Source organism: Mauremys mutica, chromosome 20 (assembly GCF_020497125.1).
Source record: "Mauremys mutica isolate MM-2020 ecotype Southern chromosome 20, ASM2049712v1, whole genome shotgun sequence".
Taxonomy (NCBI): domain Eukaryota; kingdom Metazoa; phylum Chordata; order Testudines; family Geoemydidae; genus Mauremys; species Mauremys mutica.
Window position 1 is genome coordinate 20,580,797 of NC_059091.1, and position 18,391 is coordinate 20,599,187.

Sequence of the window (18,391 nt, forward strand, 5' to 3'; positions counted from 1 at the left end):
CCCACATGGTAGCTGGTGTTTAGCAGCATTTCTTTTTACACATGCATTAGAATTTGTTGGTCTTTAAATCTTATAATACTTCCCTACCAGGAAAGCTGCTGATCCCAAACCGGGGCTGATGGAGGTGATTGCTAAGTTCAGATTCTAATATCCTCATTTCTCATCTTGTCCTGCCGTTTTATATGAAACAGCTGACGGAGACAACGACAACATCAGGAGAAACGACAGCATCAGTCCGGTGTCCTTCAGCCTTCTGCACCACACACATTTCACTTCCAGATGACAGGGTCGGTATAACTGTGGTTCTATATGTCCACAGCTTCATAGAAAGCCTGATGTCATGATGGACCCACAGAGACTCCTGAAGGACCTGAAATGTGGCAGCTACTGCTGCTATATGAGCTATGGGCACCCAAACCTTTGAAGCATCTTCCAGGACTGTCTATGATGCTGCCCAAATATTTAACAGTCTGCACAGGTGAACATTGAGCTCTTTCTATTTGGAGCTGGAGGCTGTTAATGCTAATGGCCAGGGACTTCATTTTATCTGGGTTAATAGCCAGACCAATGCATGCGGCTTCTCACCTGACCAGCTCACCTTCAGCTGCATCGATTCACGGAACTGGGCCAACAGGACAATGTCATTGGCATATTCAGGATCTCAAAGCAGAAGGGTGTTCAGCTCAACGCCACTGATAGCCGCCTCCTCAAAGGTATCCAATAGCCAATCAGTGCTCGTGTAGATTTGTCCACCTAGGGGCTCCTTACACCTTCCACTGAAGCGGTGATAGTGGTGCAAGTCAGTGAGGTCTAATATACATAACGTACCCTGGTCTTCATCAGCAGATCTCAAAATGCTTCATATAGGAGGTCAATGTCATTATATCCATTGTATTGATGGGGACACAAATGCACAGAGGGTTACCCTGCAACAGAACTGGGACAGGAACCCAGATCTTCTGACTCCCAGCCCAACCCTGCTGCCACCAGACCCCACTGTCTTGCCTCCAACGTAACCTTCAAGGTGCTTTAAAAAAAATACAGTTAGCCTCAGAATTGTTACTTGCCAAAAAATCTCATCACTAGGGCCTTACCAAATTCAGGGTCTGTTTTGATCAATTTCACAGTCAAAGGATTTCAAAAAGTGTAAATTTCACTGTTTCCGTTATTTAAATCTGAAATTTCAAGGTGTTGAAATTGTGGGGTCCTGACCCAAAAGAGGGTGGTGGGGGATTGAAAGGCTATTGTACGGGGGTCGTGATATTGCTGCTATTACTTCTGCACTGCTGCTGGCGGCGGCCCTGCCTGCGGAGCTGGGTGGCCGGAGAGTGTCGGCTGCTGGTTGGGAGCCCAACTCTGAAGGCAGCGTTGCCACCAGGAGCAGTGCAGAAGCAAGGGTGACATGGTATGGGTGGGGTCATATCTTTTTGGGGGGGGCAGGGATGGCCTCATGGGTGGATGACCACCCGGGATACTGTGGTCTGGGGAGTGCCATGGTCAACCCCCCCCCCCCCCAACACACACACACACACAACCAGTTCAAGGCCTCTATAACCCCTTTAACCTAAGTGCTCTGCCTGGATCCAGGGAGGGCCAGGGCTTAGGCCAGCGCTGCTGAGGGCTCACGCCCCCCTACAAGAACCTCCCCTGACTGGAGGAAGTGCTGGTTGTGGCAGTGCAGAAGTAAGGGTGGCAATCCTGCCACCCCTCTGCAATAGCCAGATGTCATGGTCTGTGACATGTTTTCATGGCCGTGAATTTGGTAGGGCCGTACTCATGACCATCCTTGGGATCGTGTAATTACTGACCTAGTGGATTTTGTGCTGGCGTGAGCGAGAGCATGTAGAGTTATCAGCAAAATGCTGAGCTCCTGTCTCCATGGAGTCACTACAAGACAACACCTGCTCTTGGATTCTGCTGTTATTGCACATCCTTCCCCCAAGGGCTTCTCCTTTCAGAATTATAAGTGGAAGGGAGGGAGGGATTCTGGCTACTTCCCTCCACATGGCTAGCCTGCCTGCCAAACTGCCCCTCAGCAGAGTACATAAGCATTGGTTCAACCCGTGGGACAGTCTGGCTTCTTCCACCTGGACAAGTGGTGCTTAGAGAGTGAACACTGCCCCTAAACTCTTAACTAGCTGGTGTGGACGAGCCCCCGGCAGGGTTACAGATGGTTTAGCAAGCTGCAATGCCCGACAGTCGCTGGCACATGTTCCCACAAACCCTGAGAAATCTATGGGAGATTATTGGATCCAGCAGACCCTGGGGTGTCCAGGTTGGTGTAGAATGTCCCCTTAGTTCTTCAGCTGTTCATTTGCCGTTGTGGGCTCAAGATGCCCATGCCACAAGCTTCCAGTTGGAAGAGTTACTGTGACTCCAGATATTGGTGAGAAACTGACATTTTTCTGGCCATGAAGCCTTCTGCTAAACCAACTGGCCATCCTATCTAGTGTGTCTGGGAATAGTACAGGACCCCATCAGGTGAGATGCTCGCAGAGGCTGCTCTAGGTACATGCAATGTAGGCAGTTGTCTATGGTGGCAGACTTTTGAGCAGCTGCCTACAGTGGCAAATTTAGCCTGGCTGCCCCCCAGTCATGCAAGACCACACCACCACTCAGTGGAATCTGGCACTGCCGCTCTTTCCTTCACGATGTAGGAGTGACTGGGCCAAATCTGCCACCCTAGGCCTCTGAGAAGGGGCATGGAACACTGAAGTTTTCCTAGGGTGGTTCTACCCATGGGACAGTCTGGCTGTCTCGAGCAGCCTCTGGGAGAGAAGTGCTGATTTCAACATGCTCTGATAAAATTCAGTGGGAGCTGAGCAATCTCAGAGCCTGGAAGTCTAAGGACCAAAAACTGGAACCACAGAGACTCTATGATTTGGCAATGGTCTGGAGAGGAAATGATTGGGTCACGGTCCCTGACCTGGCAATTGTGAGAATGGGAAATGTGACCACGGGCGTCCGTTGCCCCGGAAAATCATGCTAACGGCTCATATCCATATAAACTGCACCGACGGCAAGAAGCAGAACAGAGATATCCACAGCCATGAACCCGGACAGCTCCTACCACAAATGGGACAACTCTGAGCAGGTGGAACTGACAGTCCAGGGAGCGAGCAGTGCACCTGGGAGAGGTGGTAAAGGTGAGCTGGCCTGAGGAAGGGTGGGCTTGTGATTAAGGAGCTGCCCTGGGAGTCAGGAGGCCTATGTCCGATTCCTGGCTTTGCTAATTTGAAGTTGGTCGGTACCAACAATCAGGACTGTTTCTCGCTCTCTCCCAAGTAGTGTCTTGGTTAACTCTGGATATTCCAATCATCCACATAAACTCCTTTCTTATCAACTATAAACTCATCCCTGGGTCACTCCAGTGTCTTCAGTGTTGCTATTCGAAGGATGAAACTGGTCCTGTGGGTAGGGTGACCAGACTGCAAGTGTGAAAAATCGGGATGGGGTTGGGGATAATAGGAGCCTATATAAGAGAGAGACACAAAAATTGGGTCTGTCCCTATAAAATCAGGACATCTGGTCACCCTACCTGTGAGCCTGCCCATATCTTCCCGTTAGAGCCTGAGAGGATTCTCATGCTCCCTTGAAGGCAGGGGCTTCTCAATCTGGGGGTCACACTCACCTTCTCTCCCCATACTGCCAAAAGGGAGAGGGATTCCCAACATGGAAAATGGAACACAGATAAGGCTGAGAACTACCTCAAGGTATTTACCCTACTGTGAATCCCTCCCCTCCCTTTGTCCAGTCATCATCTCTTGTAGGGAACCATGTTCAGTCCCGGGAGTTTCTCCCCAAAGGGAGTGTTAGGAGGGGTTGATCCTGCACTGAGAGATCTAACCAGTGTTGGTCCCCACAGCTCTTTGCCTCTCCAACTTTGCCCAAGGGAAGGCCAATGTGATCCTGTACGTCCTGCTGGCGATTTGCATTGCAGTGGCCACCGCTCTCATCGTGGTGAACCTTGGGAAATGTAAGTCTCCTGTTCGTTTCTACCTCGGCCTCAGATCTCACCGGCCAAGAATGAGGCTGCTTTGACTAGTTTTTGGTGGATTTTTGCAGTGGGGCACAAAATTGGGTTGAGAATGGAGGCTCAGCTGTGATGTTAATTATGGAGCAGTTGCCAGAGCTACGTAACTTTCACTCACCTCTGAGTTAAGGTGACCGGATTTTCAAAGGGGTGGGATTTGTCCTTAGCATAACTCCCACTAGCTTTCCATGGAACCTGTGCTCCTAAATCTCAGAAAAATCCCACCCAAAATCAATAACTGGGCCATGTTTCTGGTGACATTTTCAAGGTTGTTAAAATATTCATACAACATTTTTCTTTTTTCAACTGTCTGCTGGGACCAGTGCAAAGGACTGGCTGCGGCTCCTGCTAAGCGGAGAGGGAATGTAGGGAGTGAGAACAATGCAATGTGGGCATGGCACAGTGCACTGCCACAATTACCTCTTCCACATTAACACAAGGAGAGCTTGGGCCCGACAAATGCATTCCTTTCCTTTTTAACTTTGCAACCAGCTAACCACACACAAACCGAGACAGGCTCCTCGTGGAAGTAGGAAACTTTCTGCTCTGCACAGCAGTCAGAGCCCTGCACTGCTCTGCAAAGGCTGAGCCTTTCCACTCTCGGCTTTGCTAGGCCCCTATGAGCTGTCCAGCCACATTCCGCACCTGTGTGTAGCAGTGGCAGCTGAACTGCACATCTTGGGGCCACTGGCAGCTCAGTGTAACATAGAGCAGCCCCAATACGGCTCTACATTGTACTGAGGACCGAGCTGATATCCAGAATAATGAATCCCTGTGTTGAGCACCTGTAGCGGAGGACCACAGCTAGCATAAGGGAATGGACATCAGCAGTCTTGGGTGGTAACTGGGAGGAAAGTGCACTTTACAGCAGCACTAATGTCCCCACAGATATGGGTTTCCCCTGCTCACACATTTTAATCTGCTATCAAAAGTCTCATGTTTACAGTGTCCCAGGGTCTTGCCGAAGCCCAGCTGGATCGAGATACGATTAGAAGAGATGCCAAGAGAAATCTCTCAGATCATCAGGATTATCTAGGTGAGAGGATAAATCAAATGTTTCTATTCCTCGTTGGACTTGGTGAATCCTTTTTGTTCTCTACGTCTCAAGGGTGAGGAGAGTCTGACCCAAGGGGTCAGTTGCAAGGCTGGTGGAAGTTGATGTAGCTCGTTCAAATTCAGCGGAGCTGAGCAGACATACATGTGCTGGGGATCTGACCACAGCTCAGACAAGTCTGTAGATTATTGTTGGGAATGGGACAACCAGACGAGGTGGAAGCAGCTCTTAGAAGTTGTTGGATAACATTGTTCTCCTCCTAGGATCACTGATTGTCCAATGAGATTTTGTTCTGATGAAGTCACGTTTCTACCAGTGTCTCATTGGCTAAGATATTTATGCCTTGGCGTAGATGCAATTGGTCTGTCCCAGGAGTAGGCATGTGCCTGGGGCTCCCATAAACAACCAGTGATTGGATGAATGGAAACAGAGACCTGTGTCCTCCAGGACAGACCCCAGCTCAAATAAAGTATGGAAGCAGTAATCTGGATGGGGGAGAAGTGTGGTGGTGAGTCTCGACTCATCCGGCAGGTGGTCCATGCCAACCCACCTAACCTTGGGACCATTGTGCAGGGGCAGTGCCTGATGCCCCTGGATTGCCTCAATGCAGTCCTGGGTCTGACCTGTTCTTTCCACCACAATCCCCCTCAGGGGGTCACTGACTGGATCTCTCTGAATAAACATTGTTGTTAATTTCCCAATTTACCTCTGGGACCCTCAACACTGTAACGAGCCTGCACCCACCTGGACTGCATGGGTATCACTGTGCAGGACATCATGGGCACTGAGAACATCACAGTAACAGTGGGTTAGTACTCAGACCCTGCTGCTCCAAATGGGGTCTGAGCCCCAGCTGATAGGTGTTGGCTGGTGTTGTGGCTAAGGCATGGGCTAGACCTCAGGAGATCTGGCTTCAATTCCCAGTTTTGCTGCTGACTTGAAAGAGTCACTTCATTTGTCTGTGCCTCAGTTTCATTATCTGTGAAATGGGTAACATTTCTTGTCTATTTGTATTGTAAGATCTTCAGCACAGAGACAAGTGTGTGTCTCTCATTTTGTCACTGTGCAGTGCCCAGAGCAACAGGGTCTCGATATCAGTTGGGGTCTGTGCAGCACCTGGAACAAGAAGGTCTCAATCTCATCTGGGGCTTCTAGGCAATAATATTGAATAGTAATAAGTGAAACCTATTTACAACCTTACCACTTGCTGCCTGTAACGTGGGGACAATCACCTCTTGAGTGACTCCTGCTGCTGCATCTGGTACTGAAGGACTTCCTCCTGCTCCTGGCGCCCCCTGTAGGTTGTCACCTTCAGTGGCTCTGCCCTCTGGCCAAGTCACACAGTCAAAAATGGATGAACACCTTCTGAAGTAGGAAAGAGTTCAACAGCTGTCACCCCTCACTAGATGCTTCACTCCCATCTCTGGGCCCTTTGAATCCTGCTCTTCGGAACAAGCCTTGTCCCCTTCCTGGGGCTTAGTCCACTTTGCTAGTGCAGGTGGGAACAACAGGCCTGCCCACTGCTCTAGGTCCCAACCCATGAACCCTATAAACAGCAACTCCGTATGGCCTCCTTTAATTGTTTGTTGCTACATTCGCTGGGCCTTTTCCCACCTGGTCTCTCTGTCTCCGTCCGTTGACTTAGTTCTAGAGCTGTGAGCTCCTAGGTTTCGCAAATGCAGCGTGTTGAGCAACTTTGGCCAGAGGACAGTCCTGTTCCTCACCACTCTGGCTCCAGCCAGGGACTGACCTACAGTCTGCCCCTGCACATCTTTTTATCTGAGCCTGCTGGGCTCTGATTGGCTGCTTCTGTGCAGCCTTTCTAGCCAGGCCTGCAGGACCCACCTTCGCTGCTCCTTTTTGGGTTGTGATATAGTAGGACATCAGGGCCTCAAGCAGGAGGCCACAAAGTGCCAGGTACACCCTGTCAACCTGCCATTGCTGCATAATTTTCACACACCTCTGGATGAATGACCATGATCCAGGGCTCCCCATGGGCAGGCATATGGGAGAGGCAGCATGAGGGCCTGTGTTGTTGTTGTTTAAAATTGAAACTCCCCATTCTTTCATCTTCCTTTTAGAGTTGAAGATGTCAAAAGAATTCAGTACATTTACCAAACAACTGGTTAAAGGTATGTTCTGCTGGTGTTTCTCAAGAGATCGTGGCATAACCGAAGAGTATCGCCAACCCTGATGTTCAAAAATCATGAGTCAGGCCCATGAGATTGGCTTAAAAATCATGAGCTTTTTAAAAATATGAAAAATGTTGGGCACATGTTATTCATCTCCTGGTTTCTGAGATGTTAGGGTCTTGGTCAGATCTCATTTTAAAGCTTTTCTCCGCAACCATGAGGGCCAGAGACTTACCTTTTCTAAATGAAAGCTGAGATTCTTTCCTAGTGACCTGCATCTAGGAACTGCCGCTTGAAGAAACTGATCAAATATTGTGTGAACTGTCAAAAAATCATGGGAGTTGGCAACATTGCATGGCCCCGTGCATTGAGGTGGGCATAGGTGCCGCCTCCATGGGTGCTCTGGGGCTGGAGTCCCCGGTCTTACATTTTTCTTGTTGACCAGCCATGATCTAAACCACAGTCTTTGAATTCTATCATGAGGCCTTTTTTTTTGGACTAATTCCGTCTTTCTGTCTCCCTTTTGCACCTTTTCCCATCAATATTTGTTATTACTGTGATATTTGATGAACTGTCAATCACTTTTCACAGCTGAGCTCACAAGGAGGGTAAATTTGTAGACCCAGTTATCGCAATGGGTCTTGAGTGGTGTCTGGGAGGAAAATGCACATTACAGCAGCACTGATGTCCCCAAAGATATGGGTTTTCCCCTTCTCATAAATTTTACTCTGTTATCAAGAGGTCTCATGTCTACAGTATCCCAGGGTCTTGCTGAAGCCCAGCTGGGTCGAGATACGGCCGGAAGAGATTCCAAGAGAAATCTGTCAGCTCTCCAGGACTATCTGGGTGAGTCGATAAAGGAAACATTTCTCTCCCTTTGATCTGGCACATCTTTTGGGGTCAGACTCTTGGTGGGTGGAAATCACTTCAGTGGAGTGGAACCAACTTACATTAACTGGGGATGTGACCCACAGCTCATATAGGACCGTAGAGTGGGGGGTGGGAGTGGGACAACCACAGGAGGTATAAGCAGCTCTTAGAGCTGGTCTACACTGAAAGCTAACAATCTGCACAGCTACATCTCTAAGGGGTGTGATTTTTGACACCGCTGACAGATGTAGCTATGCTGACCTAACCCGTGCTGTAGACAGTTCTAGGTTGACGGAAGAATTCTTCCATCGACCTAGCTACTGGCTCTTGGGAGAGTGGATTAACTACAGTTACAGGAGAACCCCTCCTGTCGTAGCAAATGTCTACACAGCAGCACAGCTGCTGTCGCATTTTAGGTGTAGACATACCCTTGGAAGTTGTTGCATCACAACTGCTCTGATCTTAGGATCACTGAATGTCCAATGAGATTTTGTTCTAATGAGGTCATGCTTCCAACTTGCATCTCATTGGCTGAGAGTATTACACCTGGGGAAGCCATGAGCATGAGTGGAATTGGTCTGTACCAGGAGTAGGCACGTGCCTGGGGCCCCCATAAAGACAATTACTGCTTGGGTGAGTGGGAACTGAGACTCATCTCCTCCAGGACACTCCCCTGACCATCTGAAGAAAGGAAGCAGGAATATGGCTAGGGAGAGGCCCCAGCCCATCCAGAAAAGTGTGGTTGTGAGTCCCCAAACAGCCAACAAATGACTCCTGCCAACCCACCTACGCTTAGGATCATTGCACAGGGGCAGGGCTAATGGGAGCCATCATGCTGGGGTATGGATGATGCCCCTGGATTGTGTTAATGCAGTCCTGGGTCTGACCATTTTTTTACACTACAGTTCCCCTGTGTGGGTCATTAACTGGATCTCTCTTAATAGACACTGGTGTAATTTGCTAATTTGCCCTGGGACTCTAAATGCTGTAATGATCTTGCACCCACCTGGACTGCATGGGTGTCTCTGTGCAGCACGTCCTGGGCACTGAGAACATCACAATAACAGGGGGTTAGTACTGAGATCCTGCTGCACCAAAAGGGGCTCTGAGCCCCAGCTGAGTAGAGGTTGGCTGCTGTTGTGGCTAAGGCATGGGCTGGAACTCACAAGATCTGGCTTCAGTTCCCAGTTTTGCTGCTGACTCCCTGTGTGACCTTGAAAGAGTCACTTCATTTCTCTGTGCCTCAGTTTCACTATCTGTGAAATGGGTAATGTTCCTTGTCTATTTGTATTGTAACTGTCTCTCGCTCTGTGTCTAGACAGTGCCCAGAGCAGCGATACCCAATCTCAGTTCCCATTTGTGCAGCACCTGGCACAAAGGGGCCATAATCTCAGTTGGGGACTCTAGGAAGCACTGTAATAGAAATCAGTAATAGCTATAAGTTAAACCCATTTACATCCTTGCCAACGATTGCCCTTGCTCCATAAATTTCACACACTCCTGGATGAATGGTCCTTATCCAGCACTCCTCAGGGGTGGAACATGTGGGTGGGGCAGCATGAGGTCCTGTGTTGTTATTTAAAGTGGAAATTCCCCATTCTCTCATCTTTCTTTTAGAATTGAAGATGTCCAAAGAATTCAACGTGTTTAGCAGTAGACTTCTTAATGGTATGTTCTGCTGATGTTTCTCAAGAGGTTGGGCATAAACAGTTCCCTTGTGCTGCCAACCCCAGCATTCAAAAATCATGAGTCAAGCCCATGAGAGTGGCTTAAAACTCATAAGAACAGCCTTACTGGGTCAGACCAAAGGTCCATTCATCCCAGTATCCTGTCTATCGACAGTGGCCAATGCCAGGTGCCCCAGAGGGAGTGAACCTAATAGGTTATGATCAAGTGATCTCTTTCCTGCCATCCATCTCCACTCTCTGACAAACAGAGGCTAGGGACACCATTCCTTACCCATCCTGGCTAATAGCCATTAATGGACTTAACCTCCATGAATTTGTCTAGTTCTCTTTTAAACCCTGTTATCGTCCTAGCCTTCACAACCTCCTCAGGCAAGGAGTTCCACAGGTAAACTATGCACTGTGTGAAGAAGAACTTCCTTTTATTTGTTTAAAACCTGCTGCCCATTAATTTCATTTGGTGGCCTCTAGTTCTTATATTACTGGAACAAGTAAATAACTTTTCCTTATTTACTTTCTCCACACCACTCAAGAGTTTATAGACCTCTGTCATATCCCCCCTTACTCTCCTCTTTTCCAAGCTGACAAGTCCTAGCCTCTTTAATCTCTCCTTACATGGGACCTGTTCCAAACCCCTAATCATTTTAGTTGTCCTTTTCTGAACTTTTTCTAATGCCAGTATATCTTTTTTGAGATGAAGAGACCACATCTGTATGCAGTATTCAAGATGTGGGTGTACCAGGGATTTTTATAAGGGCAATAAGATATTCTCCATCTTATTCTTGATCCCTTTTTTAATGATTCCTAACATCCTGTTTGCTTTTTTGACTGCCACTGCACACTGTGTGGATGTCTTCAGAGAACTATTCAGGATGATTCCAAGATCTCTTTCCTGATTAGGTAATAATTGGAGATATACCAGTCTCCTAGAACTGGAAGGGACCTTGAAAGGTTTACAGAAACCATTAGTTGTAGCTAAATTAGCCCTCATCATATTGTATGTATAGTTGGTGTTATTTTTCCAATGTGTATTACTTTACATTTATCCACATTAAATTTCATTTGCCATTTTCTTGCCCAATCACTTAGTTTTGTGAGATCTTTTTGAAGTTCTTCACAGTCTGCTTTGGTCTTAACTATCTTGAGCAGTTTAGTATCATCTGCAAACTTTGCCACCTCACTGTTTACCCCTTTCTCCAGATCATTTATGAATAAATTGAATAGGATTGGTCCTAGGACTGACCCTTGGGGAACACCACTAGTTACCCCTCTCCATTCTGAAAATTTACCATTTATTCCTATCCTTTGTTCCCTGTCTTTTAACCAGTTCTCAGTCCATGAAAGGACCTTCCATTTTATCCCATGACAACTTAAGTTATGTAAGAGCTGTTGGTGAGGGATCGTGTCAAAGGCTTTCTGGAAATCTAAGTACACTATTTCCACTGGATCCCCCTTGTCCACATGTTTGTTGACCCCTTCAAAGAACTCTAATAGATTAGTAAGACACGATTTCCCTTTACAGAAACCATGTTGACTACTGCTCAACAGTTTATGTTTTTCTATGTGTCTGACAATTTTATTCTTTACTATTGTTTCAACGAATTTGCCCGGTACTGACATTAGACTTGCTGGTGTGTAATTGCCAGGATCACCTCTAGAGCCCTTTCTCAATATTAGTGTTAAATTAGCATCTTCCAGTCATTGGGTACAGAAGCTGATTTAAAGGATAGGTTACAAACCATAGTTAATAGTTCCGCAATTTCACATTTGAGTTCTTTCAGAACTCTTGGGTGAATGCCGTCTGGTCCCGTTGACTTGTTACTGTTACGTTTATCAATTAATTCCAAAACCTCCTCTAGTGACACTTCAATCTGTGACAATTCCTCAGATTTGTCACCTACAAGGGACAGCTCAGGTTTGGGAATCTCCCTAACATCCTCAGCCGTGAAGACTGAAGCAAAGAATTCATTTCATTTTTCCGCAATGGCTTTATCGTCTTTAAGCGCTCCGTTTGTATCTCGATCATCCAGGGGCCCCACTGGTTGTTTAGCAGGCTTCCTGCTTCTGATGTACTTAAAAAACATTTTGTTATTACCTTTTGAGTTTTTGGCTAGCCGTTCTTCAAACTCTTTTTTGGCTTTTCTTATTACATATTTACATGTAATTTGGCAGATTTTTAAAAATGTAATAAATGTTGGGCTTGATTTATTTGTGTTCTTATTTCTGAGCCTTTAGGGTCATGCTTGGGTCACATTATTAAACTGTTCTCTGCCACCATGAGGCGTAGACATTAATATTTTTAATGAAAGCTGAGACTCTCTCCTAACTGCATAAATCCAGGAGCTGAGGCTTGAAGAAACATATCAAATGTCACAAGATGTGCAATAAAATCGTGGGGGTTGCACATGGGTGGGGTCTCTCCCTTTGACGCGCCCATGTACAGCAGTTCTTTTCTGCCCTCTGTTGTTTGCAGTGTCCAAGGAGCTGGCTGGGGTTAGGCTGGGGATTGAAGAGATCCAAGCTGATCACGTAAAAGACCCGTCGTATCTCCAGGACGCCATAGGTGAGAAACATCCTTTTCCTTCCCATGCCTGATCACTGCTGCGTCCTTGTAGAGGGACTCCTGGGTCTGATCTTTCCCTGTGGAGGGCAAACTGAAATGGAAGGAGAGAAGGAGGATGAGAAAGGGGAAGTATGAGGATGGAGCAGGTAACCCTATATGGATAATCGCATTTTAGTTTGGGATCAGCTGCATCCTGCTCCCATGGGCCTCCCCAGGTTTTATCCTGAGCCCAGTTCATGCTGCAGGAGAACATTGGATCTCAGACCCGGATCCAGCAAAGGCACTTATGCATGTGTAACCCATTGGTGAGCACGTGTGACAGGTAACCCCTCTGTGCTGATCTAGGAATAGCTTTATCTCAAGTTGTAGTAGTTCTTGCTTTTAGCCCTGGAGGACTCCAGTTCAATCCCCACATTGTTACCCACGATAGCAGCTGTCAAACAACTCTACACTCCTGATTATTGTGTGGGATGACACACGTGCTCAGAGCAGTGGTTTTTGACCTGTGGTCCATAGACCCAGGGGTGTCTGCAGACGATATCTAAAATTTCCAAAGGGGTCTGCACCTCCATTCTAAAGTTCAGGAGTCCGCAAATGAATACAGCTTTGTATATAGGTGCATTGCTGAATTGTGGTCTCAGTAACCAGTAGATATACAGGAGTGGGGGCCGGGTGTAGGAGGTGGTTGGGTGGGGGCTCTGGTCCACTCAGCACTTCTGAGAGCTCATAGCTTCCATGGCCTGCAGAAGGAATTTGGGAATGCTCAGCCTTTCTGGTATCAGGCCCATCCAATGCAAACATAAGCTGGATTCTGATCTTGGTTCTGCTGGTGTCAGTGCCGTGACTGTGGAATTAGACCTCCATAGAAGAGCTCCATGATGCAGAAGTGGAGTGTGGGCTACGTGATTGTGAGCCTATTGAAGTAAAAATTCCCTCAGTTGGCTTGAAGGAAAATCAACGAGCCCAGGATAGCAGAGATGCTTAGATAATATAATAGTGGACTCCGGTATCAGAGCATAGATAGGTCGAAGGTTGTGAATGGGGACAGATAGTGTGTTTGCGGATAGATGGACACATAGAAATTTCCAGCTGCAGTTAAAGAAGGTCTGAGCCAGCCCAGAAATATCAACCTGTTGATTCCGGTGGCATTTTTCTACCCCCTGCCTGCCCTGACAGAGATAAGGAACCTAACGCACAGTATGTCGAAGGAGCTGGCTGAGGTGAGAATGGACCATGACAGACTCCAGGAGGTCTTGAGCAGGGTGCAGGACGAGTTTCAGAAGTTCAAAGGTAAAGAGGCGCTGGGCAGGGCTGTGAGGCCTGTGACAGCATTAACCTCAAATGCCCAGAGTCAGTGAAAGTCAACAGGGAACAGCACATTCGACTGCCATGATCCCAATAGGCCTATGGCCTGTGCAGCTTCCCCTGCACTGAAACTGACCACATCTCCTCAGCTGCAAGTCCCCAGTGTCTGTAGAGCCAGCACAGATGTCTCCGATGCCACCCTATAGCCCCTAATTCTCTCACTGGTTCTATGCCTTGGGAACCAGATTTGATGTAGACCAGCGAGAGACTCGGGTAGCCATAACTCACTCCATGATACCTGCCCTCCACTCAGTGGAAACAGACACAGCTGATAATCTTGGCCCTCCTTGGCTAAATACATAATGAAGCCTAACATGGGATGGATACAATACTGTATGGCAGAAGCCACCACATGGTGCTGCAGTACATGGACTTGCAAGTTCTCTTTCCAAGCATGTCAGCAGTATTGAAGACATGCTGTGTCGTTCTCTGCAGACTGTGAAATTTTTTGAGGGGGGAGCTGTTGCAACTAGCAAGGGAGTTTGCTCCCTGCCTGACACACTCCAACTAGAGTCAGTTCTTGGGGTAGAGTTGTACCCAGGAAACTGGGGCATCAGCGTCTGGGCTGAGATCACAGACTGGCCTGCTTTTTGTTTATGGGCACCTCTTTTCAAGGACTAGTGCACAGAGCGAAAATCAACAAGTTATACTAGGAAAATATTAAATCACTGATTTATTTTTTCAATGGGAAACCGACCTACCAAACCCTGCCATCTGCTACCACATGTCAGAGAGGTGACACTGCCATGTAACTTATACAACCACCTCACATAGGATGAATATCAAAGTATGAATATTTGCAACAAACTATTTGGCAAGCTTTTCAGCAGGGTGCGGGGAAATTTCTTTGTGAAATTCATTAATAAATCCAAACACTGAATAAATGCTAGAATTTCTTTAACTTGTCATGACTTAGACTGCATTTTCACTCTCTAATGCAGACCTGTCCCATAATTTGACTTCTGACAGAATTCACCTGCATGAAATGTCCATCTGGCTGGCAGAGTTTTAAGAAAAGTTGCTACTTCTTTTCAACATCGGCTAAATCCTGGCCAGATGCTAAGCAGTTCTGTACCGATCAAAGGTCTGGCCTGGTTATCGTTAACAACGCAGAGGAACAGGTAAGCCATCCACTCAGATTCCAATTGTGGATCATGCAGAATGGAAGGAAATAAGCACAAGGGTCCAGACTCTGTTCTGCTACACCAGGGTGAATCTGAAGTTACTCTAGATTTACCCCAGCGTACTAAGATCACAGTCTGGCCCAAGTTCTCTGGGAATTTAGCAATATTTTTGGATGTAGCTTGCTGCTCAAGGGATATCGAGGGGACTTGGATACTTACATTAATTTGAAAAATGTTGTGTGAGCGTTGTGAACAGAAATCCCAATGTCAGATACAGATGGTTCGATGGGAATCAAAATTAATGTGGGTGGGTGGGTGGGTGGGTGGGGGAGCAGTTCTAATCCCTTGTGAATCCAAATCACAGAGTCCCATGAGAATGTAAAAATAGCATTTGATTGCTAGTGACCTGGGCAGGATTTTAGTTGCTGACCCAGAGGTAAAATGCTTTTCACAGCAGCTCACTTCTACACTAGGGAAGGCCTTTTGATATCCTGTGGAAGACCCCACTCCAGATTCCTCACTGGGACTTTGTAGAAGGAATCCTGCCGTGAGGGAGGATCACTTTAAGTTTTAAATTGAGCCTGGTACCTGCTGGGAACAGGACTTTGGAAGACTAGTTGGTGCTTAGAGGATGACCATGTAGTGCAGAGGTGGGCAAGGTACAGCTGTGAATCCGGAGTCACCAGAACCAAAATCTGACTCCCAAGCAGTACAGCTCATAGCGTGTGTATTTCACTATCCCATCTTCAGGCCTGGATTTAAGACTCCCCCAATAACCATGCTGCAGAATGGGACTTAACAGGAATTGTAAGATGGTTCCTTGGTCCTCCCCGCATGGAGAAGACCTATGGCCATGGATTTCACAGGCCCCAGAGGCAGACCCTCAGCAGCTGTAGAAGGACTGAAAATTACCTGCACCAAACAGCATACAGGCCAGTGTTCACCTCCTATTCTGAAGGGGAGATTTGCAGGACAAAGGGCAGGGATGAGGCATTTGAAGTACAGCTGGTCAGAAAATGAACATTTTTTTTCCTGTAGAAAATTTCATTTTGGAGGGCAAAGATTTATATATATTTCTATTTTTTGGCTGAAAATCGAAACATTTCAACTTGGAAATGCTGCTGCACTGCTTCATGGGAGCTGTAGTTTGGATCCCTCGGGCCCCCATTCTTTAGAGGTCAGGCTACTTAGTCAGTCTACATCTCCCATGATGCACAATGGTCACTCCTCTTGAAGAGAAAAAGTGATGCATCATGGGAGTGCCTGGTGCATTGTGGGAAATGTAGGGTGGCCAGCCCTGATGTAAAGGTTTGGAAAACAGGGGGAGGGGTGAGAATCTACAGCTACAGACTCTGCTGGCCACAAACACAAGCCCCATGAAACCCCCTCACCTCCCGCCTCACCTTCTGCTTGGGATCATGATTCTCTTCTTAACCTGTTTTCCCACATAGACGTTTTTGTCAAACCACATCAGTGAGCCCAACGTGTACTGGCTGGGCCTCAGCGACTCAGCGAAGGAAGGGGAGTGGCGCTGGCTGGATGGCAGCCCCCTGTCTGTCAGGCAAGTCCCTCTTTGTTCAGCCTCTTTGGAGAGAGAAGTGTCCCTTACAATCAGCTGTTTCTGCTTTATCGCCTGTCCTGATAAAGAGCCAGATGGAGCACTGATACCAATGCAATTGATACTAGAGGGGTCTCTGGTCCCCTTTATTGGCTAAAGCATGTAAAGGTTATGAGTCTGCTACTGCCTCCATGCTAATGTCATCCAGGGTCAGCACAGAGCAGGGACTGGACCTGGGATGTTCCTGGGGAGCAGAAAGCTGCTTTACCATGGGGCATTCTGAGTGTCCTGCTAAGGAAAGGTGCTGGGGAGAACAGCAACATGGCCATGGGGACAGGGCCATGGAGAAGGAGGCAGCACTGCTGGGTTCTAATCCCAGCCCCATGAGTGTTCTCTGCTGGCAGACTGTGGGGCACGTCTCTTCCTGACCTATGCCTCAGTTTCCTCACCTGTAAAATGCACTGGAAACTGATGTCGTCCAAGCTGAGAACAGCTCTGGCTTGAGCAGTGACTGGGCCAGCTTCCCCCATTCAGTGGCTAGCACCAACCTGCCATGGCCCTGACCTCCAGGCACCACCTCAAGCATTGAGTAGGCAGATCAGTCCATGCCCACCTTGACTTTCTCTGCTAAAACTATCAGACCGGTCATGGCCCATTGGCCTTGGTGACGTGGAGGCCAGTCCCCTAGGAGCTGGCTCATTTCACTCGACCTGCATGGAGGAGGTTTTCGAACCAGAGACACTGTACGCATGTGGACTCTGTTCTGTTGCTATGACTCCCGCCACACTGGGGATTGGATGGGAGATGATTGTCACCAGGGCAGCCTGTGTAAGCCAGGAACAAGTGGAGCATTTGCAGGGGTGCTGGGATACACGGCATCCACCGGTGGGAGTTGCTTTAGGAGCAGAGCCATCTAAATCATGTTTCTGCAGTGCAGGCACAGTCAAGCATCGGTCTCTTTGTGCCCTGACTCCCCTCTGTGCTGTCATGAGCAGCCACCCATCCTCTGCCTTCTTCCATCCATCCATCTTCCTCTTACCCACGGACTGCACCACCTGGCCTGCCAACCCCTGCTGTTTGGATGGTGACATTTAAAGGCAGCTAGAGGTGTATGAAGCAGCTGGCGTCCACCAGGGTCCTTCCATCCAAAGTTATTGGTTCCCCAACCCCCTTGTAGAACTTCCATACCCACCTCTAATTCCATGGGGCTTCGGTTTGCATTTCAGGTTCTGGGGGCCCGGGGAACCCAACAATGTTGGGCAGCAAGGAGAGGACTGTGGCAGCCTCCGCTTTGACGGGAAGTGGAACGATGCCACCTGCTCCATGACTGAGCACTGGATCTGCGAACAGCAGTGCTAGCTGAGTCCCTGCATCAACAGTAGGGAGGGCAGGTGTCACACAGCCTGCCCCACGTGGGACAGCTTAGGAGCTATCATCTCTCTAAAGCAATGATTCTCAGACTGCCACTCGCAAGGTGCAAGAAGCTTTTCAATGTGTCTGTCATAACTATAAAGGGAAGGGAACAGCCCTCCTGTGTACAATACTATAAAATCCCTCCTGGCCAGAGACACCAAAATCCTTTTACCTGTAAAGGGTTAAGAAGCTCAGGCAACCTGGCTGACACCTGACCCAAAAGGACCAATAAGGGGACAAGATACTTTCAAATCTTGGTGGAGGGAAGGCTTTTGTTTGTGTGCTCTTTGTTTTGGGGTTGTTCGCTCTTGGGTCTAAGAGGGACCAGACATCAATCCATGTTCTCCAAATCTTTCTGAACCAGTTTCTCATATTTCGAACTTGTAAGTAACATAAAGGCAAGGCGGGTTAGTTTTATCTTTGTTTTCTCAACTTGTAAATGTTCCTTTTGGCTAAGAGGATTTACCTCTGTTTGCTGTAACTTTGAACCTAAGGCTAGAGGGGGTTCCTCTGGGCTCTTTCAATCTGATTACCCTGTAAAGTTATTTTCCATCCTAATTTTACAGAGATGATTTTTACCTTTCTCTTTCTTTA

General features: G+C 47.7%; 2 protein-coding genes across 2 annotated transcripts in view; both read left to right on the top strand.

Annotated features, from left to right (window-relative positions):
- The window catches only part of LOC123353447 (low affinity immunoglobulin epsilon Fc receptor-like), an 82,044-nt gene that overhangs the window by 15,000 nt on the left and 48,653 nt on the right, over nucleotides 1-18,391 (top strand). The window lies entirely within an intron of this gene.
- Nucleotides 3,013-18,005, top strand: LOC123353470 (low affinity immunoglobulin epsilon Fc receptor-like). Its single transcript, XM_044994573.1, has 11 exons — nucleotides 3,013-3,146; nucleotides 3,866-3,976; nucleotides 4,980-5,069; nucleotides 7,169-7,219; nucleotides 7,976-8,065; nucleotides 9,707-9,757; nucleotides 12,248-12,337; nucleotides 13,514-13,627; nucleotides 14,672-14,823; nucleotides 16,278-16,387; nucleotides 17,611-18,005. The coding sequence occupies exons 1-11, from the start codon at nucleotides 3,050-3,052 to the stop codon at nucleotides 17,741-17,743; spliced, it is 1,089 nt and encodes a 362-aa protein (XP_044850508.1). The 5' UTR covers nucleotides 3,013-3,049; the 3' UTR covers nucleotides 17,744-18,005.

Excerpts from the sequence above, each read along its gene's own strand:
- LOC123353470 (XM_044994573.1), top strand. The coding sequence starts at position 3,050 with ATGAACCCGGACAGCTCCTACCACAAATGGGACAACTCTGAGCAGGTG. Across the intron at positions 3,147-3,865 it reads ACCTGGGAGAGGTGGTAAAG|CTCTTTGCCTCTCCAACTTT; the intron begins GTGAGCTGGCCT and ends TGGTCCCCACAG. Across the intron at positions 5,070-7,168 it reads AGATCATCAGGATTATCTAG|AGTTGAAGATGTCAAAAGAA; the intron begins GTGAGAGGATAA and ends TCTTCCTTTTAG.